Genomic DNA, 23,728 nt, shown 5'->3' on the forward strand with positions numbered 1-23,728 from the left:
GAATTATTATTACTTCCTCATAAATGAATATTTTATTGGAAACTTACATGTTTATGTTTACAAATTCAGTCTTGCTATCCAACCTCACATAAAGTTTCACAATTTGCTGCAACTGGTTCACGTTGTTACCATGCAAAGAGCACCTCCTAGTGTTAGGTATCAAAAAAACCATCCTGTCTTCCACTTGTTAGGTATTTTTCCTGGGAAGGAAAGAATCAGCAAGAAAAACCTAAGATTTTAAATCCAGGACATTGCATGGAGTTCCAACCACATTCTGTGAATGAGGAACATCTATCAAACACTTTGCCTAGTTCAATTTGTTCCAAAATTTAGTTAGAAGTGTGTGTGTTTTTGCTGCACTCAGCAATAACTCAAGGAATACTGTTTATGCCACCTCCTGGGAAACCATGGCACAAGATCGGTCAACATGGCGCATGCTGATCTACCAAGGCTGCCAGACATCTGAGGCCAGAAGAACATTCCTAGTAGAAGAAAAGCGAGCCCTCTGCAAAGCCAGAGCTGCAAATGCTGTGATAATGTGCCAACACGTGGCAGAACATTTCGTGCCCATATAGGCCTTACCAGCCACCTGCGGACACATCGTGTTCAACCCACAACCCATTAGATGTCAAGGTCCTCTTCAAACACAATGGACGAACACTATCATCATGGTACTCCTTGAGTTACTGCCCAAGAGAGTAAAGGGAGGTTGGACTGCCATTTGTCCAAAATGGTGGAGGGACTCCTGCTTCAGTGTGTGTGTGTGAGGGTGGTGGTGGTGTTGGACTTGATGACCTACAACAGGGGTCTCCAATCTTGGCCATTTTAAGACTTGTGGACTTCAACTCCCAGAATTCCTCAGCCAGCAAAGCTGCAGATATTGAAAGCAAAGCTGGCTAAGGAATTCTGGGAGTTGAAGTCCACAAATATTAAATTGGCCAAGATTGGAGACCCCTGACCTACAAGGTCCCTTCCAATTTATCTGTATCTGAGTACAGCAGAATTTACTAATTTTAAAGATTAGAATTAGAATTAGGATTGGTACCTTCAAGCAAACAACAAAATTATCTATTACCGAGTAACCCGATTTTTAAAATTCCAAATGTATCTTTAAAAAACAAATAGAATTATAATTATATTAAAATAAAAATTGACAGCAGTTAAATGCTGATATGGTATTATGTACCTTCAAGCACCAGGCACCTATTTGGTAATCCCGCATTAGGGGAAAGGGGGTGAAGATGAACAGGTTAAAAAGGCAATTCAAATATTTGTTTGTTTAGTTAAAACATGTAAAAGATAGCAGGTATCCCTACGAACATAACCCAAAGCAACATAGGTACAAGTACATTTGGACAATAGGACAGTAAAACAGGGACGGTAGTAATAAGACAAGTCAAACAAAAATTTTCAAAAAAACAAAACCCCACAAAAAGAACCGATCAGGTGCTGCGACAATGTGCCAACATGTGGCAGAACATTTCTTGCCCATATAGGCCTTACCAGCCACCTGGTAGTAACAGTAAACAGTATCAGAAATGTACCTTGCCCTATACGTTACGCAAATAACCCATTCCCTTTATACTCAGCAAAAATCACTTCTATCGTCCAATCAAAACTCCCGAAAAGAAGCCTCCCTCCCTCCTTTCTGGTGCGCCGCACTTGCCGAGGAATATGTTTCCGGCAGTTAGCGTAGACACCTATCAGGGCTTCAAAGATTCCCGCATGCCCGAATAGGCCACCTTCGACTCCGATATAGGCCAAGGGGTAGGCAAAGTCTCCTCTTTTATGACTTGTGGACTTCAACTCCCAGAATTCCTGAGCCAATCCTGCCAGCTCAGGAATTCTGAGAGTTGAAATCCACATGTCATAGAAGAACTGACTTTGCCTACTACCCCTGATATAGGCTATATAGGCGTCTAGTTCCGTTTAATTTCTGAAAATCCTACACAGGCTCCTTTCTCCCCCGCCGCAAAACAGGCAATAGAGACAGACGCCTATTTTCAGAAGCGCGGGGGAGGGAGCTGGGGGGGTCCTTGCGGGGGTTTAAATAAGAGGCCGGAGGCTCCACCTCTTCCTTTACAACGGCGACTCGTGGAATTTTGGAAGGTGAGCGCGCGCGTCTTGGTAGGCCTGTAACAGTTTAGTTTTTAAAAAGATTGTTCGTTTCTTTTCACTCGGCTGGGGAGGGGGGGAGCGCTGAGAAGGAAAAGGCGGGAAACCACCGGAGGGGGGGGGACGCGTCATTCCGAATGTTTAACGGGTTATTTGTCTTTTTTTTTTTTTCAGGAACTCCGGGGGGGAGCATTTACCACCAACCATGACCGAGGAAGGGTAAGCATGCGCGAGGCGGAGATGCTTAAGAACGGTGTCCACGAGGCCACTGGAGGCCAGCGCGTGCGTGCTTCCTTTATCCTCGGCCGGCCTGGCTCGGTGTGCATAGAGCGCTGAGCACCTTTTGCTTGCTCCACGTGGTGCGGCCTAGTGCTTTTAACCAGCTCTCTTGGATTCCTGCCAAGTGCTTATTAAAATAATAGTCTCTTCTGATTTTTTTTTTCTACAGCGAGTTCTGTACAGTAATCGCACGATGTGTTTATATACATATATTCTCAGAATATACACATATTGGGGCATTTCATGTTTTAATGTGTGTCCACAGAAGAGAAGGATAATAAAAGGTTTTATCTTCTCTCTCTATATATAAAATTTTACGTTTATATAAGCGGTACAAACATTTGTAAATTTATCGTGTGAATATTTATTATATTTATATGCTGCCCAATTCCAATAGGACTGTGGGCGGCACACAATCACAATAGATTAAAAAACAATGTAAAATAGAATAACAATAAAACAGCACATAATAATATAACGTACATTAATAACCCTTTAAAAAGCATGCGTACTGCCAGTCATTCCTGCCATATTGCATAGATCACATGAATATAATAATTCGAATAGTTCTGATAATTGTCACTGAATGTTAAATTTTATCAGCTGTGACTAAAAACGATGTGATATTTTATCTAGTGGGCATAAAAAAAAAAACCAACAAGAAAACTAAAGTGGCTTCAACTGGTTTGTACAGATGGTGTGAGTTATTTTAACTTCTGCTCTGAACATCTAAAATCTTTTGGTATTGATGGAAAAGTTTTCATCACTTTGTAGATTGGGGGAGGGACAGATTCGGCATCATTTGAGATGGAATAAGGACAGGATAGCTAAGGTTTTCAATATAATTTGTATGGATTTCAAAGGATATATAATGTAAGAGGAAATAGCCACATCCAAATTCAGAGCAGCATTGAGTAAACTAGCATTATAGTTTCCAAGTAATTATAACCAGTTTCTTCTATTTTGCTTCTCTTGCTGCTCCGTTTAGAATCAACTACCTCCAGAGATTCGCATTATCTCCTCATATTTTAATGCTATTGTATTTATTTCACTTATTAGCTGCTCTGAGTCTGTTTTGGATTGAGTGGCATATAAATTAAATAAATAAAATGCCAGTCTGTTTCTTTTTTAGAATTTTATCCTATCCTTTTTTTACATATATGGCTCAGAATGATGATCGTATTTTCCCTACAACAATCTTATGAGGTGGGTTGGGCTAAGAACAGTCGTTCTGACCCAAGTCACCTAGCTGGTTTTTTCATGCCCAAGGCAAAACTGCAAACAGTCTTCTGTTTCTAGGTTCGTACATTAAAAGATGCACCAAACTGGCTCTGAAAAATAAAAGGACACAATAGATTTTTTTTTCCTTTTGTGCCTTTTGCTTTAGCGCACTCAGATGATTGTTTTTTACATATATTCACTAGGTACTTGCTTGTTAAAATGCATACTTTACAGACTTAGTTTTGTGTTCTGATGGCTAGAAGTGGCATAGACCTGTGTTTTATGTCCAGGTGCTTGTCTAAATCATCAGTATTTCTCCAAAGTATGAAATTATTTTTTCCCCTAATTTCTAACTTGTCAAGGAGACTTAATTTTCCTCTGTATTCGTAACTCGTATCTGTTTTGAACTTGTACATCCTTTTCTATGTTCAGACTTTTGGATCATTGGTTTAGGTTGCCATTAGAATCAAAGATTTTAAAATTTTTACATGCATTAGCCTCCTTATTTTCATATTTTGTTATATAGCATAACTGCTGGAGGCATAATGGATGTCAACACCGCCCTTCAAGAAGTACTGAAAACGGCACTTATCCATGATGGATTAGCTCGTGGAATTCGTGAAGCTGCCAAAGCCTTGGACAAGTAAGTGATTATGCTTTCTCCAAATCAAGGTGGGATTCTATAGCCTATTGCTTTGATTTTGTATGAGATTCATGTCAGCATTATACTTGTTGGAAGAATCATAAGATGTTTAAGGACATACATATTCTAAATGTTAAAGTCTATTCTGTCAAAAGTTTCTGTTATCAGTGTGAGGTGAGACTTAAATTGCAAATTTTCCCTCTTCACACTGCAAGGTAATGGCTGACGTGAATGACCCAAATGTGTTGTTAGTATTTTGTGTAAAGTATGTTATGATACATCAATTCCATGTTTAATTCAGTTTCAGGTGGGTTCAAGTCTTGCTTTCCTGGTATGGAACAAATTGGAAGGTCTTACCTTCCTTTTTTTCACTATGTTTTCATTTAATTTCTTTGGAAACATCCTGAAAGATTCCTCAGAATGAAATTTAGAGATCTTTGGCAGTTATATTGGAAAAGGGAACAAGCATCCTGTTACTGCTTCCTCTAGTACAGATGGTTCTCAACTTATGACTACAATTGAGCCCAACATTTCTGTTAAATGAAAAATTTGTTAAGTGAGTTTTGTCCCGTTTTATGACCTTTTTCGTGACAGTTAAGTGAATCCCTGAAGTTAAGTTAGTAGAATGCTGGTTAAGTGAATCTGGCTTCCCCATTTTTTTTGCTTGTCAGAAGATCACAGAAGTTGATCATGTGGCCCCAGAACACTGCAAGCATCATAAAGTATGAATCAGTTTCCAAACATCTTAATTTTGATCACATGATCATTGGGATGCCACAATGGCTCTAAGTGCGGAAAATGGTCATAAATCACCTTTTTCAATCCCGTTGTAACTGAATGATCACTAAGTGAACTGTTGTAAGTTGAGGACTGCTTGTGTTCTTCTGTACATAACAGATTCTAAAAATGTATGATTGTTTGAGCCCAGCTTGGAGGGTGCTTGAAGAAGGGGTGTAATGTTGTAGAGAAGCTATATTTTTTCCAGGCTTTGTAGTCTTCTCTCCCAAAAAAATATAAGTGATGGCAGAAAGATAAAACTGGTCTATCAGGTAAATTAATTAAATGTAGTTAGGATGGGAAAATAGCCAGGTAGGTTGAGCTGACATGGTTTAATAGTGGGATGCATTTCAGATTTCATCCGAACGGCAAAGATGAACTGTCATAATACTATTTTTTTTTAGTAAGTGGCTAGGTAAGCAGCAAATGGTATATTAGATTCAAAGATAAGAACTACAGTGTTTGAATGATGACTCCATGAAAGTCGGATACCCCTTCACTCTTTATGAGTGACAATGATAGTCTGACAAACCTGTAGAGAGGAGTTTAGTTTGTGAGTAAACAAGCCAGAAATAGCAGAAACGTAAAGGTCATTTTTTGCATGATTATACAGTTATGCTAGATTTACTTAGTTCTAAGTGATATGCAATTGGATTTTGTTTAAAAATGGCTTAAAATGTAACAGGCGAATAACTGGTTTTAATTTAACCTTTCATTAAGATATTTCTAGTAAGTTACTTAATAGTAAAAATTTCTCTCTGAGTTAAACATATGAGCCACTCCGAGTCTTCGGAGGGGGGTGGCATACAAGTATAATAATAATAATAATAATAATAATTATTATTATTATTATTATTAAGCTTCATAGAAACATTTTAGCTCTACCCTATTCTTTTTCAACTTTCTATACCACCTTTCCAAAATCTATTTCTATGGGTAAAGCACAACTAGGAAATGATTGAAAATTATGACTTGGACTTTGTGGATTTAATCCACCGTCTTCATATCTTACACCTTATAAATAACAACGTACTGTAATACAAACAGCTATGTTAAGGAAGCAAACATGGATTATCTTAGCAATTTTATTTTATGTTCTTTCTATTTTAGGCGTCAAGCCCATCTTTGCGTTCTTGCATCCAATTGTGATGAACCTATGTATGTAAAGCTGGTTGAAGCTCTTTGTGCTGAACATCAAATCAATCTGATAAAGGTAACAGCTATTTTACGTAGAATTTGTAATGTGAGACAATGGAAAAGTATATAATAAAATCATAACTGTTCGGGATGTTTATGCTGTACAATGATGATAGCTTGGCTCCCTCTACTGAGAATTGTGAGGAAAACAACCACAAATTGTTACCCTTTTGGTCTGAGTGTACAGCTAACTTTGATTCTATCTTTACTGCATAGTATTGCTAGCCCTTCTAACAGAATGCAAATTTCTTTTGACAGGTTGACGATAACAAGAAGCTTGGTGAGTGGGTAGGTCTCTGCAAGATCGACAGAGAAGGAAAACCTCGTAAAGTTGTGGGCTGCAGTTGTGTGGTTGTTAAAGTAAGATAACCCGTTTTTATTTTATAGTATTTGTATACTACTTGTACAGGGTCCTTAAAACTGAAGTATTACATATCCTTTTAGCATTATATTTAAAGTACAGTTGGTTCTTGGTTAATGACCAGTCACTTAGTGACTGTTCAAAGTTATGGACCTCCCCAAAGCTACTTAGGAGTTCTGACAACCATTACACCCTACTGGTCATGCGATTGAATTTTGGGCCTGTCACAGCCCTCACATTTAAAGCTTTTTGCAGCATTCTGCAGTTAGGACTGCAATTTTGGGTATTTTTTGTCAGTTTCTAGCAAAAAAGCACCTATTTAATAGATTCTTTTTGTGGGAGGATAACCAAAAAAAGGGTAAAATCAGGCACATGGTGCCTCAATTAATGATTGTCAGATCCTAAAATCAATTCTTAACTCAATTGCGGCTATAAGTTGAGAACTACTTTTATTTTATTTCTGCCCTATAGAAGTTGCTCCATTGCTAATAAATAGTAGAAAAAGTGGGAAACCCCTTTTGGGGAGGTGATAGTTAGACAACAAGTGTGGCAGAGAGGTAAGGGACAGTTTGCAAATGTCCTATTGCCATTGCAGTCTTCTAAATTACCACAGTTGTTTAATACACCAAGGAGCTGCCAGTAAGACAGAATCTGCTTAACTTAAAAAATGTTCTGCAGAAGATCATTGCTGGCAATAATAATGCCAGAACACGAGCCTTAAAGACTTATGTAGTCATTGAGGTCCCAGTAACGGCCACATTAATATTCTATGGAAGAATTTTTTTCCTTTTGCGCTAAAGGATATACTTAACATCCGTTAACTTAATCTAAATTGCCTTTTTTCATTGATCTGCACTTATAATAGATCACTAAACACTTGCTTTTCTGGACATAATGTAATTGTCTAAATCAATAATTTACTGGAATGCTAATATATTGTTTTGTTGTAGGATTATGGCAAAGAATCTCAGGCCAAAGATGTCATTGAAGAATACTTCAAGTGCAAGAAATGAACTAATAAAATACATTTGAGCTGACAGTATATTTGTGTGTTGCTGGTTTATGATGAGTCTTTCAATTATTTATGTAAGTTTATGACAGACCTACAAAGACTGATGAACAATGAAGAAAAACCTGGTACAATGAAGTACAAAGTTGATCAGTGATACAACTATATAGGCTTATGGGAATCTGCAATTGCCTTACAAGTCAAAAGTTTTTTGAAATATGGGTAGCCTTATTTCCAGGGACTGAAGCTGCAACCGCCTGAACAAATAATATTTAAAAGGCTGGTTTTTGAACTTCTGGCCATTGCAGTGGTCACATGATTTGTGCTCTGAGCTCTTGGCAACTGGCTTGCATTTATGATGATTGCAGAATGGTATGTCACATGATCACCATTTGCAACTTTTCCTGTTGGCTTCCCACAAGAAAATTCAGATTTAAGGAAAATTATATGGCTGCCCGACTCGCTCTCAGTGACGAGGTGGCTTATTCATGAAGAGCTATTTACATGCTGACCTAACCTGAAGTTTTATTTTTTACAAAAGTCATAGTCTGCCATGGTTTACTTACAAACTTAATTTTCCAGAGGTCACAATTGAATATAATGTTTAAAAATACTTCAAATGAACGGAGCTCTAGAGAAGTCCCATGATAATCACTGATGAGTGATTCTCAGTTGCTCAGCCAAAATAGCGAATTTTTTGTGCTGAATTGGAGTGACTTGAATTTGAACTATTCCATATTCTGTTAAAATTTTATTTAAAATTATGAATTTGGAAGTGGTACAAGCCACAATGAACTATAGAACTGAGGTTTGTTTGTATTTTTGCATCTTTCCTGTATTGGCATGGATTCTGTATAGGAGATTCAATTTCATTTTTAAAAAAATTCTGTTGATTAAAGAGATTTTTGTAGAGAAACAGCTTGAAAAACATTTTTGGCATTAGAGAGTAGCACTCAATATCTTAAATACTATGAATGGAAATCGAATTTGTAAATGAAATAAGGGTGATGCTGTTTTTATGGGTGTTGGGCCAGATGCCAAAGAATTTTAAAGAGGGAAATAGTATTCAGTTGGAAAACTAATGTGAACTGATCTTTGTATAAAATCAAGTTTGTGATATGTGCAATAACAAAAGGATAGTATAAAAAATTGGAGCTAGTCAAAAGATAAAATGTGAATGAAACTGGCTGGATTGTGAGGAATCTTAAAAAAAAAATAGTGCCACTTCAGACATAATCAACAGATAAAGATTAGTAACTTCATAAGGGGCGTTACTAATAAAAGGTGGAAGTATGTATTACCATTTTCCAGGATTCTGTGTCTTACCTAACATTTGCATTAAAAGTTAGTGAAATTTCTGATCATTAATTATGTAGTATGAGGCTTGACATCAGTTATACCAATTTTTTTTTTTTTGGCTTTGTTCCCTTTACTGTTAACATTTTACATTTGTTCCAGAGTACCAAAGAAATGTTAGACTAAAACTAATCAGAATAGTGATTGATATATGCAAATAGTGGGTTCCTCCCAGTTCGGACCGGCTCACCTGAACTGATGTCTGATGTCACAGATTCGGTTTGGTTGGTGCCGGTCTAGGTGCCGCCATCTCTTTTGAATTTTTCCCCTCCTCTTTTGAACATGTACAGAAACTGAGTTTCCAGCCCTGCATGTGGTTGCCATCTTGTTTTCATTCCCCCCCCCCCCCCTTGGATTTTTTGGCCCACTTGGCGCGGGAAGAGGTAAACCAATAGCAAGGCAAGTTAGAACGAACATCCCTGAGTTAAACCATACAGTGTAAAATAGTTCAATGCTTTTTCTGTAGACCTCCCTGCAGCAATATAATGATGACTGAGTAGTAGTCTTAAAATGAATATATTTTAAAACATTGGGGATTACAATAGCAAACATTCCATCTGACCATGAAATACATGCATGAGCAAAGCTTTCCAATTACATCAGACTCCTTTTAGATCTGGTAGAAAAAGTACCGTAGTTACCATTTGCCACGGACTTAAATTTGGTAGAGGCAGGCAATCTTAGCAGTGACTCTTGACTTGTGGAACATTCTGCTGCCCCCTCTTCCCCAGGTTAGGTTTTTGATGTTCAGTAAGTCCCTCTTCCCCAGGTTAGGTTTTTGATGTTCAGTAAGTCCCTCAAGACTTGGTTATTTGTCACCGAGGTTGGGGAATCTATAAAACATTGCATCTATTTTTGATTTTATTTATTTGGATGTGTATGCTGCCCAACTCCCGAGGGACTCTGGGCAGTTCACAATCAGAAATGATAAGATTTAACTTTTAACACTGACTTCATGTAGTTATATGATTTTTTATGTATATTCACTTTTTTGTGAACTGGCCAGGATCACCTTCAATGCAATGGGCAGCCATATAAATTTCACTTAATATAAATAAATACAATTTTTGTTGTTTTGCATTGTTTGTGGAACCAATAGTTCTAATTTAAATAAATGTGACATGCTTTCTATTGGGTAAGATAATAGTACTCTAAACAGGATGTTTTAACTATTTTGAGGACTTCCTTCAGTTCCGTAGCTCCCTGTTGTATTACCAGGCACACTTCCATGTATGCCTGGAATGCAATACAGAACCGAAGTGTGCCTAAAGCACATTGGTTTGTGTTGCAGATGGAGGTGTTAGATACAACCAAATCCAGTAGGCTGTATGATAAAACTACAGAAGGGGACTTTGTAGACCTTTCAAGTGTCTCTTTATTTTACAATTTTTGTACACCATGAAAAGAAATAGCATTGCCTGGGGAGTCTCGAGAGGGGCAGCATACAAATCTAGTTAAATAAATAAATAAACTACTTTTTCCTGTAAATATCCAGCCAGCCTTTTTAATGTATTCTGTTTTATTTACATCTGTAGTTCATGATATTAAAAGAAATCACCAAAGACACTTGGGAAAGGATGGGGGGTTTCGGGGGGGGGGGGGGTAGATGAAAGGGTGAAACAGCAGGTGGCAGCATTGATATAGGTCTGCAGCACTTAATGCCTATGCAGGATAAAGAAGACGAGATGGATAATCTTAAATAGGATCCTATTAGGCACTCCAGTCTTCCTTTCAACTGCCTTCTTAGGAACTAAACTAGAATATTGAAGAATTATGTCATGCATTTCCCTAATACACGGAGCATAAGATTGTATTGTGTGCTTTACATGAGCAATTTTTTTAAAAAATGGCATTTTACAAATATACCTTTGAAACATAAAAATTATAGTTTTCCTACTACCTGCTGCATCTTTGCCACAACTATACGGATATGGTGCTAGTAAAGGGGAAGAAAAGCCCCTGTAGCTTTCTGTATATCTGCAGAAAAACAAAGACTCAATTTCCAGTCTGGTCGTGTTCTAACATATTTGTTATCTTCTTGGACTGCCCGAAAAAGATTGGACCAAGAACACTAATCAGTCTCTCAGACCCCCTTCAGAGCACTTAGCCTTTAAGATGAACTGTCAGAATAGTATTGACTGGCTATCCAAAAAGCTCATTGGCAACAACCATGGTATGTAGAGGATTATGGCTTGGAATGTAAAAGAAGCAAATTACGAAGAGCATGTTGAATCTTTCATAAGGGTCATCCACTCTTGTGCAGTATTCCGTCCACATTCATCACACAGTCTTGTGACTTTTCCAGACATTTTAGTCACATTGAAAACTTGTGGTGGCTGTTAAGACTGTCCATAACTGTTGAGTTGGTAATATATTGGCTGCAGGTGTTGCAGACTGCCACAAGAGGGAGCTAGAGCTTATAGCTTATTTCTCTGAGTCACCCTCTGTTTCTCTTTGTCTACTCTAAGCTACTCCCTGGCTATTCGTTGTTACCTTTGCTTTGCATTTTCTCTGCAATCTCTCTGTATTGTAGTTATATATTATAGCTAAAATGTGTTTAGGCCTGATACCTTTGTTTACTGATCCCTTGCAAATTGCCTATTTGGAGGTCAGGGGACACAAACACGCAGATCCTGCCTCTCTTTCCATACTATTGTTGGTATTCTAAGTTGAAGGGTCAACAGAGGAAGTTCTGCCTCATCCTACCCAGTCAGGAATTTCAGTTTGAAGGACGACTTGATTAAACTGCCTTTGAATCCAATCAAGCTTGGAAGCTTCACCCAGCCATTGTAAAGACTGCATTAACCTGCCTGGATACATCATGTCAGTTCAATGAAATTGCAGCACACTCGCAGAGTGCCATGCAGTTGACATTCCTACACTAAATGCTTGTGGTTAAACTCATAATGTACTGCTCGCTGGAGTTTTGCTATATGTAATGTAATCTCTACATGCGCGTAGGGCATGAAGTATTTTATTTTTTGCTTAAGCCAGGGAATGTGAAATTAAATTTATCAGTTGAGGAATTTGCACAAGAACTCATAAATAGTTCTCGACTTGCTTCTTGTGCCACATGGAGAAGGCGGCGGTGGGGGGGGGGAAGGAGGATAAAAAATTGTGAGGAGAGAGAAGGATTTTTTTAAAAAAAATTAATCTACAACTTGGTCCAATCTCACATCCTTCCACAAAGTGACCTTGAAGCAAGGAAAAATAGACAGATTTTTACAATTCTTTAGTCATAAATAAAATAAAGCTTTTAAACAGCCAGTACTTCTTTCTTTGAAGAAAGCCTTCTCATTCCTTTCTCTGCTTGTATCCCCTTCTCAAGCCAACTTGGCTTCATAGATTTCTAGAAAGGCAGATATACTTCAAGCAAAAAGCAGCAATTCTGAATCCACATCATTCAGAAGGACACAATCCTGGTAGCTCAGATACATGCAGTGGTGGCCTCCTATGGGTACGGTCAGGTCAGAATTTTTTTTCTCCTTTTTTTCCCTTCTGGTCGCTGGGCATGTTTTTCCTATCGCAGTAAATGAGGTTGATATTGAAACTGGAGGAAAAAGTATTATGTATGCTGCCTTGGATCTCAAAAGATAAAGCAGAGTATAAATGTAACATACAGTGGTACCTCTACTTAAGAACGCCTCTACCTAAGACCTTTTCTAGATAAGAACCGGGTGTTCAAGATTTTTTTGCCTCCTCTTAAGAACCATTTTCTACTTAAGAACCTGAGCCTGGAAAAATTTCCCAGGAAATTTGAGAGCGGCACGAAGGCCCGGCTGGTTTCCTGCCATTCCCCCTTTAATCCTGGCCATCTGGGCTGCAGAGGAGCCTTTCGGTGGCGCTTAAGGAGGCTTTGGCTGCCCAGAGCAAATGGAGCATTTTACTTTCTCTGGGTGCTTGGAGAAGGAATAAACCTCTGCCAGTGCCCAGAGAAAAGAAACACTCCCTTCGCTTTGGACAGCCAGGAGTCTCCACAGCGAAGGAAAGGCACCGGCTACAAAGCGAGCGAGAGGAGAGGGGAGCCCTTCAGCATGGGAAGGAAGAGGCAGCAGGTAGCAGCAGCAGCAGCCAGTGTATGGGAGGCAGTGTATGGGAGGCAGCCTCACGCCAGGTGTATTGCAGGCGCGTGCTCCTCCTCGCTACCTCAGAGCCCCTCTTTTAGGGTTTTTTTATTCACCTCACCTCACCTTCGTCCTTTGGCAGAAACTCCCCCCCCTCCTCCTCCCACCCAAATTCCAAGCTTTTATCTTTTTCCTAATGGGTTTACACACATTATTTGCTTTCACATTGATTCCTATAGGAAAAATTGCTTCTTCTTAAGAACATTTCTACTTAAGAATCTGGTCACAGAACGAATTAAGTTCTTAAGTAGAGGTACCACTGTATTATATATGTGGGAAGAGTTGTAATCAATGCTAAGGTTTATTAAAATACAGTTTCTGAGTTTCCAAATTAGTTCCATGGTTACTTGGATCCTGCCTTTTGCACGTTACAACTGAAAATATTATTTTCCCCTCTTCTATATTGGCAATTCAAGGCTTTCCCCCCTCTTTCATGCATCTGGAAAGAGATAGCTTAAAAAAATACAGACAATTCAATGTTGAGATAAATTGGTCAGAAATCCTCATAAAATTCCATGTAGTGCCTATCAAATGCACGATAAAACCCTCATCTATTATCACTGAAGGGAAAAAGAGCATATTTAGTTTGGAACATATTTCTCCTATGTATAATTTGCATTTGGAAGCCCGTCAGTGCAGAATAATACTGTATATACATTCAGTCCAGCACATGTAGAAAAGCTGGAACAAGAAGAGAATCTCCTCATCAATATTTCATACTATATTTCAACACAAACTAAATAGCTACATCAGGTGGATAATTAAATTGCAGTCTGCCAAGAATCCTGAATTTAAAACAATAGTCTAGTTGAGTGGAAAGTTTAAACTTTGAAGCAGACGCTTGGTCTATATTAATGAATGTGAATAAATGGGCAAAAACAACTGGAAGCTATGGAACATAATGTGTGTGAGTTTTTCTTGCCAGCATTCGCCTTATGAGAGCACGAGCAAAGTAAAATATGACAGAGTCACGGCTGTCTTTCTTCACCGCTGAACATGTGTGGCCTAAATAACTTATTAGGCCATTTCCTTATTTAAAATCATATTCCATCCAAAACTTAAAATCTGGAAAGTAAGACTTTGGAAGTTGCAGATTAATATTGCAGTCTATTATATGGCTCAGTAACTACCTGCAGTAATCTTTTCCTGGATATTTGGAAAGGCCATGGGCTGTAGCGCGAAACATTTCAATCTCGAATGTGTCTGACCTCAAAGGAACTATCTGAACTCCAAAGCAAATCATAGATAAATAAAACTTTGGAGTAAAGTTGTTTCAGATATTTCAACTTATTTATTTATTTTATTTATTTATTTGTCCAATACACAATACATAATGAAGAGAATAGACATATATAAAGAAAAGGATAGAAGAAAAGATATAAAAATAGAGGAGAAGATATATGAAAGGAAGAAAAGATATAGAAACATAGAAACATAGAAGACTGATGGCAGAAAAAGACCTCATGGTCCATCTAGTCTGCCCTTATACTATTTTCTGTATTTTATCTTAGGATGGATATATGTTTATTCCAGGCATGTTTAAATTCAGTTACTGTGGATTTATCTACCACGTCTGCTGGAAGTTTGTTCCAAGGATCTACTACTCTTTCAGTAAAATAATATTTTCTCACGTTGCTTTTGATCTTTCCCCCAACTAACTTCAGATTGTGTCCCCTTGTTCTTGTGTTCACTTTCCTATTAAAAACACTTCCCTCCTGGATCTTATTTAATCCTTTAACATATTTAAATGTTTTGATCATGTCCCCCCTTTTCCTTCTGTCCTCCAGACTATACAGATTGAGTTCATGAAGTCTTTCCTGATACGTTTTATGCTTAAGACCTTCCACCATTCTTGTAGCCCGTCTTTGGACCCGTTCAATTTTGTCAATATCTTTTTGTAGGTGAGATATATGAGATAAAGGAGAGACAATTGGACAGGAGACGAAAGGCACACTGGTGCACTTATGTACGCCCCTTACTGACCTCTTAGGAACCTGGAGAGATCAATCGTGGATAGTCTAAGGGGAAAATGTTGGGGGTTAGGGGTTGACACTACTGAGTCTGGTAATGAGTTCCATGCTTAGACAACTTGATTGCTAAAGTCATATTTTTTACAGTCAAGTTTGGAGTGGTTAATATTAAGTTTGAATCTGTTGCTCTTGTGTTGTTGCGGTTGAAGCAATTGGGCTGTAGCTTGTGTGAGTGGGCTGCTTTTTTTAAAAAAAAGCATTAGAGAAGCCAGGGTAGTTCAGGCCAAAGTCCATCTTTTGTTGGTTATTGGTTTCTTACAAAGTTGTTGGTTTCTTGCAAAGATCAACCAGATGCCTCTGGGGTAGAGGATGGAGACCTATCCTTTCCCTTTAATTCTTCCTGTTCAGCTAGCATTGGTAGGTACAATATCCTCTGGGCTTTGTAATAGACCACCATGCATTTATCTTACCTCTTTTAAGTACACCCAAGCCAGCCCATCTTGGGCTAATGAATCTCATGGGTTATTTTTGCAACTCGTCATTAAATTGCCTGTTCCTGGTATTTTGAGAAAGGTGGAAAAAACACTTCCTGATAAATTTTCTCCGTACCATGCTTGATCATATCCCACTTCGGTTGTCTCTTGTCTAAACTAGAGCCCTTTAATTTCTCCTAAAACAGGTTTTGACTTCCAATTACATTGCTTGCACATTTCTGCCGTTTTTTTTCAGCTCAACTACATTCATTTTTGAAAGTGGTGATTGGAACTGTACCCCAGTGTTTCCCAACCTTGGCAACTTGAAGATATTTGGACTTCAACTCCCAGAATTCCCCAGCCAGCGAATGCTGGCTGGGGAATTCTGGGAGTTGAAGTCCAGATATCTTCAAGTTGCCAAGGTTGGGAAACACTGCTGTACCCAGTATTCCGGATGCCAATATCCAACAGATTGGTATAAATGCATTATAATATGAGCAGTTTTAATTTCATTGCTTTCCTACAGAATCCTAATATGGACTGTGCCTTTTTCACAGCTACCTAACCCAATGTGTCAACACCTTTCTTGAGTTATCCACCCCAGCCCAAATCTTTCCTCTGGCTAATTGTAGACAATCCAGACCCCATCACTATATATGTAAAATACTGTGCTAAGTTTTGCTGCCCTGCTCAGATACCAGCAATCATTTATCACTGTCTTCAATGTCTATTTAAAGCAAGGTTGCTTCACCCTGTTGCGTGGTTGAAGTAGCTGGGTATATCCTGACCTTGTATTTGAATGTCCAGCATGCAAAGTTTCATACTCTTAAATCATCTTCGTTATACTGAAAGAATTAAACACATACAGTACTCACTTCTCTCCCCTACTTACAGCAGGTAAGACCTCAAAGAGTTTTAATTTCAGATGGATTGTGTCTTATGAAAATACATCTGACTTGTATATTTTCATTGTCAAAGCTAAAAGGAAAGTGTATTAAAATCGCATGCATAGTGAAAGAATATAAGCCATAGTTTAAACTCTTAAAATATTGGCTCGAATTATGTTACAAAATTCAATTCAGTGCCCAAAACCACAAGAGGTACCAGGCTTGTATATATCCAAATGCAGACCGAAATCTAAAATTTTCTCAGCACCACTTTAATGATTCCTTGAATGGCTAGAGAAACCTGAGTGAGTTATCAATGTCAACAAACCTCCAGGTGGAGTTACAGTTCTTAATGCACTATTTGATTATACCTTATTTGCTATAATACACAACAAAGATAATGTTCTATTAAAAATATACGGAAGAAAGCATTTGTTAACTAGAATAGTTTAAAAAGTAGATTGGATTTGACAACGAATTGCAAAGTGCAGATTCAGCTTTATGGATGAAGGTTGATGGATGGAAGCAGTGGGGGGGAAAAAGAACAGCATTTTTTTTCTAGCTTTGGAGTCTTAGAGTGTTTTTCAACTACAGTAGAATCTCTGGTCACAACTATAATTTGTTCCATAACTTTGGTCGCAAACTAATTTCATTGCGACGTGAACCTAATTTTGGAAATTTGGCCCTTACAAAAACAAAACAAATGGCACAGAAGACGAAATAAGATGCAACTCCCCCCCAAAAAATATGAATTTTTTTTGTGGGAACCTGATTTGGTTGTGGTCAGAAGTGTTCATAACCAGAGGTTCTACTGTAGTGAGAGTCCAGATGAGTTAAAATGAATCGTTGTGTCACTGTTCCAATCAACATCTAAGTTTAAATCAGAGTCCAAGGCAAAGAGTTCCTCAAAGTTCCAATTTATTCTTAGAGCCAACTTGGCACGTCTCTGGGGAAACCCGGATCTGATTTCTCCAGGACTTCTATTTCCAGGTTACAGTTCATTCTCCTGTCCTACACCCATAAGTTCATCACATGGACCACTAATCTTCTGACACTGGGCTGGTACGTGCAGTGAAGGGCTACCAAAAATTTTGCTACCACACTGTGGACATGGCTTATGCATTTTCTTTCAACATCTTTCAGTGCAAATTGGGTGCTCTGGGGTAGAGCTCCATTTTCGCTACCCCACTGCGTTCCCCCTCGTCCGGGCAGTAGCCCACCCCTGGGTACATGCCTATCTTTTTTTGACCCAGTGCTGACAAAATATGACCTTGAAACCCTAAAAGCAATTTATTTTGTCTACCTCTAAGTCCTTATGCAACCACCCCTCTCAACTCCCCACAGCAAGAAACATTCCAAAAGAACATAGCATATTGTGGCAGGCCAAGACCTCCAAGCTTTCTGGCTTTGGTTTGACACGTTGCTTACAACCAGCAATGTTTCATAATGTAGGATTTCTTAAAGAAACAAAAGGTGGTCAATGAGCTTTCAATATGTAGCCAACATACGCTGGAATAATGTGGATCTGAAGGGGCAGACATAATTTGAAAACATTAAAGCACCAATTGATACACCATCCTAGGAAAACATGCCCCAAATTTACGGTGTTCCGGATGGTGTCTAGGACAAAGAAAGAGTCTGGACCAATGGTGGGTTGCTACGGGTATGGTATGGTTCTATGAACTGGTAGCAGCGCAGTAAAGGGCTACCAAAATTTTTACTACTACACTGTGGGCGTGGCTTATGCATTTTCTTTCAACATCTTTCAGGGCATGGGGCGAGGTATCTTCAGTATGCTGATGATACCCACTTATATATCTCCACCCCATGTCCAGTCAGCGAAGCAGTGGAAGTGATGTGCCGGTGCCTGGAGGCTGTTGGGGTCTGGATGGGTATTAACAAACTCAAACTCAACCCTGACAAGATGGAGTGGCTGTGGGTTTTACCTCCCAAGGACAATTCCATCTGTCCGTCCATTACCCTGGGGGGGGGGAATTATTGCCCCCCTCGGAGAGGGTCTGCAACTTGGGTGTCCTCCTCAATCCACAGCTAACATTGGAACATCATCTTTCAGCTGTGGCAAGGGGGGTGCTTGCATAGGTTCACCTGGTGCACTAGTTGCGGCCCTATTTGGACCCGGAGTCATTGCTCACAGTCGCTCATGCCCTCATCACCTTGAGGTTCGACTACTGCAACACTCTCTACATGGGGCTACCTTTGAAAAGTGTTCAGAAACTTCAGATCGTGCAGAATGCGGCTGCGAGAGCTATTGTGGGGTTACCTAGATTTGCCCATGTCTCTCCAACACTCCATGGCTTGCATTAGCTGCCGATCATTTTCCGGTTACAATTCAAAGTGTTGGTAATGACCTATAAAGTCCTACATGGCATCGGACCAGAATATCTCTGGAATCGTCTTCTGCTGCACGAATCCCAGCGGCTGATAAGGTCCCACAGAGTTGACCTTCTCCAGGTCCCATGGACTAAACAATGTCGTCTGGTGGGTCCCAGAGGAAGAGCCTTTTCTGTGGCAGCCCCGGCCCTTTGGAATCAACTCCCCCCGGAGATCAGAACTGCCCCCGCCCTCGTTGCCTTTCGTAAATTGCTTAAGACCCACCTGTATCGCCAGGCATGGGGGAATTGAGATATCTCACCCAGGCTTATATAATTTTATGTATGATATGTTTGTGTTGTATGGTATTAAATGATGGGTTTTTTAGATGTTTCTTTTTTAAATATTAGATTTGTTACATTGTCATATTGTTATTATTATTGTTGTGAGCCGCCCCGAGTCTGCGGAGAGGGGCAGCATACAAATATAATAAATTATTAAATTATTATTATTATTAAAATTGGATGCTTTGGGGTGGAGCTCCATTTTCGCTACCCCACTGCATTTCCCCCCCAATCCGGGCTGTAGCCCACCCCTGTCTAGACCCCTCTTCTCCCCACCCTTTTCCAAATTCTTAATTCCTGTTCTCAGTAGGTGCAGTATGTACTCATCATGACAGAAATCATTGCTGATGTTGTAAGATGGAAAAGATTTGTACCCCAAATGTCACTTCCCCCACAACTCCTCATCCAAACTCTTTCATGTACAAAATAGGCATGATTGATGGATGTAATATACGGTCCAGAGTAGCATTGAGAACAACAATTGACTAGAAAGAGTTAATTAAGCAAGTGTTAGTACAAAAAGCAAAATAACAACAGACCAAAACAAAACTACCCATACTCTCATAAATGTGACTAAATGTTGTTGCAATCACTATGACTTAAAATAAGCATGAATAAAATAAAATAAACATGAAAAATGTGGCAGACTAGATTTAGTCTTATAGACCACAAATTAAACACCATTATTATACACATTTTCTCAAAAAGAAGAAAAGCTCATTCTTTAATCTACTAGTTAGATTATTTACCCATTTGTCAAGAAAGTAGATCAAATCTATCAGAGTGAAGTGAAAATGGCTTATATTATAAGTTAACTATCATAATTGACAGGTCAGTCCATATCACAACACAACTTAAAAAAACATTTAACAGTTTCTTAACTGTTTTCCTGACAACAAAATTGTTGTCATCGGAGAGCAGGGTCAATTGAAATTTGTTTTGAGAGCAAAGTTTATTCATTAATTTATTAATTGGATTTGTAATATTTCAACTCTGCAAATAACCATTGTGTCTGGCAATATTATCCTCGTAGCAGAAACAAGTTCTGAAAAGTACATTAAAATTAACTTATTAGTTGAAATGCACACTTGCTAGGGAAACGTAAGATGCAGAAGAATTTAGCTTCTAACACCAACGTCTCAAAGAGTTAATGTCAAAACTGATTAGACTAAGCAGGTGTTTTGGGAGGCATGTATACTCCACATTTACTTGAAAGACTCTTTCACTCCATTATGTGTATATTTTGCCCATTTCTATCTATTATTGATTTTGGAGGGTACAAATAGGACGGAATACATTTCATTATGCAAGTTTAAATTTCAAATGTAAGTTTAAAGTGGACTGAGCATTGTTTGGTCACTTAAAACTTCAAATTATTATTTCAAACTGACAGTTTTACTCCACAAGGGGTTATTTCATCTACTAATTCTAATTATGCAGTTATGATTAATACAAGTTTATTATACTTCTACTGTTTCCATTTCATTTTGCTTTCATTGTCCTTCTAATGTACTGTTTCTATAGGTGCTCTGAACTGTAAGGGAAAAGATTAAAAGGTTTTCTCATCGATCACTATCTATATCCTATTAAAACTTTCCTATGTGTCTGCTTGTAATCATCAATTAGCCTAAATGGTTCGTGATTGTTCTGTCGGGCTCTCTGGTAGAATCCTCCCGAAAATTCACAGGTACAAATTTCAGACACACACACGTTTGAAAATTCAAAACAATGTTCTTTATAATGAAAATTCACTTAAACTAAGCCCTCTTTTGGTATAGCAAAGAGCACTCATCTCCAAACAAACTGGTAATTTGTACAAGTCCCTTATCAGTTCTGTGATACTTAGCTTGCAGCTGTGAGGCAATTCACTGTCCTTCTTCTTTCACAAAGTGAAAGACACTTTGCTCTGGTTTAGTTTCAAAGCGGGGAAAAATCAGCACACAAAGGTCAAAGTCAGCAAAGCAGGCACAAAACAGAACGATCAGATAATCCTCCACAATGGCCAAACCCACAGGCTGCTATTTATAGCAGCCTCACTAATGACCACAGCCCCACCCAACCACAGATGGCCTCATTTTCTTTGATAATAATCTCTCAGTTGTTGCTGCCTATGCATCGCTCTCCTCATGCGTGGCTGTATCATTAACTCTTGTTCCGAATCCAAGGAGGAGCTAGATAATTGATCTCCTTCTGAGCTGTCTGCCACACCCTCCTCCTCCCTGACACTCATGTCTTCTTGGTCAGAGGAGCCTTCATCAGCAGATTCCACCGGGAGCAAAACAGGCCTGCAGCATGTGGATGTCTCCCCCACATCCACAGTCCTTGGGGCAGGAGCTGGGCCAGAGCTAACCACAACAATGATAGTGCAAAGATTTGAGGTACCTCAAATGGAGGGCTGCCACAAAGAAGAAGGGGTCAATCTATTCTCCAAACTACCTGAAGGTAATACAAGAAGAAATGGATGGCACCTAAGGAGGAAAGATCCAACTTAGAACTAAGGAGAACTTTCCTGACTGTTAGAACTATTAATCAATGGAATGACTTGCCTCCAAAAATTGTGGGTGTTCCAACACTGGAGATTTTCAAGAACAGATTGGAAAACCATTTGTCTAAAATAGTTACTCACAGCCTACTCATGCCCTTATCACCTTCACAGTTCGATTACTGTAATGCGCTCTACATGGGGCTACCTTTGAAAAGTGTTCAGAGACTACAATTGGTCCAGAATGCAGTGGCGCAAGCTGTTGTGGGTGCATCCAGATACACACATATTACACCAACAGTCAGCAAGCTGCACTGTCTCCCAATCGGTCTCAGTTTGTAATTTAAGGTGTTGGTTATCACCTATAATGATAAAGGGCCGTGATGGCAAACCTACGGCATGTGTGCCACAAGTGGCATGCAGAGCCATACTGATGGCCATGCAAGTTCAGGTTGGGCACGCATGTGCGTGCTGGCCATTTGATTTTGGGACCTGCTAGGCTCACTGGGAGTTGGTAAGCAGCCTGTTTTCAGCCTCCAGCGGGGGTGAGGAAGGCCTGTTTTTTTGCTCTCTTCAAACTCCAGAACCTTTCTAGGAGTCTGTGGAGGGCAAAAATGGCCTTCTCCATGCTCTGGAGATCCTCTGGTGGATGGAATTGTTCCATTTGCTGACTTCCAGTTGAAGGGTTTTTTTTGCTGTCCCCAGGCTTCAGAGCCTTTCTATGAGCCTGGGGAGGGCAAAAACAGCCTCCCCCTCCGAATGCTCTCTGGAGGCCAGAAATGGCCTGTTTCCCACATTTTTCAACTGGAAGACTTGAAGAAGTTGGGAAGCAAGCCATTTCTGATCTCCGGAGGGCTTCCGGGGGGGTGGGGGGAAGCCGTTTTTGCCCTCCCCGGGTTCCTAGAAAGGGTCTGGAGCTTCAGAACGGGTGTGCCATTGTGTGCTGGGAGGGGGGTAACATGTGCATGCGGGGGGCGCATGAAATTATTATTGGGTGGGCATGCATATGTGTGCTCCCCTCCTTTTGGCACAGGAACCAAAAAAGGTTCACCATCACTGGTATAGGGTTTCTTACCTAAGTAGGGAGTTGGAGTAGAAGACCTCTGAGGCCCCTTCCAACTTTATTATTCTGTAAAATCTTTTAGAATGCATACAAAACTCCAGACCTATTATTCTCATATAATTGAAATTTCAGTGAATCTTCACCCAAGCTGCATTTGCAAATGTATGTCCAGGGCAACATTGCTACAGTTAGCCACTGTCACATGTTCATAATTCCTGATGCTCTAGGCCAGTGTTTCCCAACCTTGGCAACTTGAAGATATTTGGACTTCAACTCCCAGAATTCCCCAGGCAGCGAATGCTGGCTGGGGAATTCTGGGAGTTGAAGTCCAGATATCTTCAAGTTGCCAAGGTTGGGAAACACTGCTCTAGGCCAGGGGTTCTTCTATGACATGTGGACTTCAATTCCCAGAATTCCTCAGCTTGCAATATTGGCTCAGGAGTTCTGGGAGTTGAAGTCCACAAGTCACAGAAAAGCCAACATTGCCTACCCCCTGCTCTAAACCAGCCTCCCATAAGCAAAGGCAATGGGGAAACTGGCAGGAAGTCGGATGTTGCTCCCACTGCTTTTTTGACCACCCATTGTCATTCCGTTTCTCTGCTTAGGTAAGGAAATATCTCTGAAAGGGTGACCCAGTGGGCCATAGGTTGCCTAATTGCATTTTAAAATTCTGGGAATATTTAAGCTCCTGGATGATTAATTTAATTGTCAAGGTATTTTTTTTTTTAGCTTACACTGCCAACTGCTTTTAATAGCAGAACAAGTTCCAACTGATCACAAGGCTCATTCTTAATATTTCATTGTAATTGCTAGCAAAATATAATTTCACTCTAACATATGCTGAAGTGGTAACAAAGTACCCTTTTTCCTCTAGCAGGAATAAGAATGTGGACCAAAATGTGCCTGGATGGTTCCAATTAGTTGGAGGAATGCTTAATGTAAAGCTTCACTTGATGAATATAACTAAAGTCCCTGACAAGCTAATAAAGTGGAGTTAAGAATACAGTTACGTTGTATTAAATAGACAGAGAAGTAGTACTGAGTTTGAGCCATCAATTTTAGTCATGCTTAACTATTCTTTTATATTAAAATAATA

At 39.4% G+C, this 23,728-nt stretch overlaps 1 protein-coding gene and 3 non-coding genes across 4 annotated transcripts; all 4 read left to right on the top strand.

Annotated features, from left to right (window-relative positions):
• Positions 1-2,057: 2,057 nt before the first annotated feature.
• On the top strand, positions 2,058-7,635 carry RPS12 (ribosomal protein S12). The gene is made up of 6 exons (XM_070733543.1): positions 2,058-2,109; positions 2,290-2,334; positions 4,142-4,258; positions 6,146-6,248; positions 6,491-6,592; positions 7,544-7,635. Exons 2-6 carry the CDS (start codon positions 2,321-2,323, stop codon positions 7,604-7,606), a joined length of 399 nt encoding a protein of 132 aa, XP_070589644.1. The 5' UTR covers positions 2,058-2,109; positions 2,290-2,320; the 3' UTR covers positions 7,607-7,635.
• Positions 5,496-5,567, top strand: LOC139158288 (small nucleolar RNA SNORD101). The gene has a single exon (XR_011557676.1). It is a non-coding gene; the product is annotated as a small nucleolar RNA SNORD101 (small nucleolar RNA).
• Positions 6,331-6,420, top strand: LOC139158226 (small nucleolar RNA SNORD100). Its single transcript, XR_011557627.1, has one exon. It is a non-coding gene; the product is annotated as a small nucleolar RNA SNORD100 (small nucleolar RNA).
• Positions 7,227-7,355, top strand: LOC139158220 (small nucleolar RNA SNORA33). Its single transcript, XR_011557621.1, has one exon. It is a non-coding gene; the product is annotated as a small nucleolar RNA SNORA33 (small nucleolar RNA).
• Positions 7,636-23,728: the final 16,093 nt, after the last annotated feature.

The sequence above is a fragment of the Erythrolamprus reginae genome, chromosome 1 (genome assembly GCF_031021105.1).
Source record: "Erythrolamprus reginae isolate rEryReg1 chromosome 1, rEryReg1.hap1, whole genome shotgun sequence".
NCBI lineage: Eukaryota > Metazoa > Chordata > Lepidosauria > Squamata > Dipsadidae > Erythrolamprus > Erythrolamprus reginae.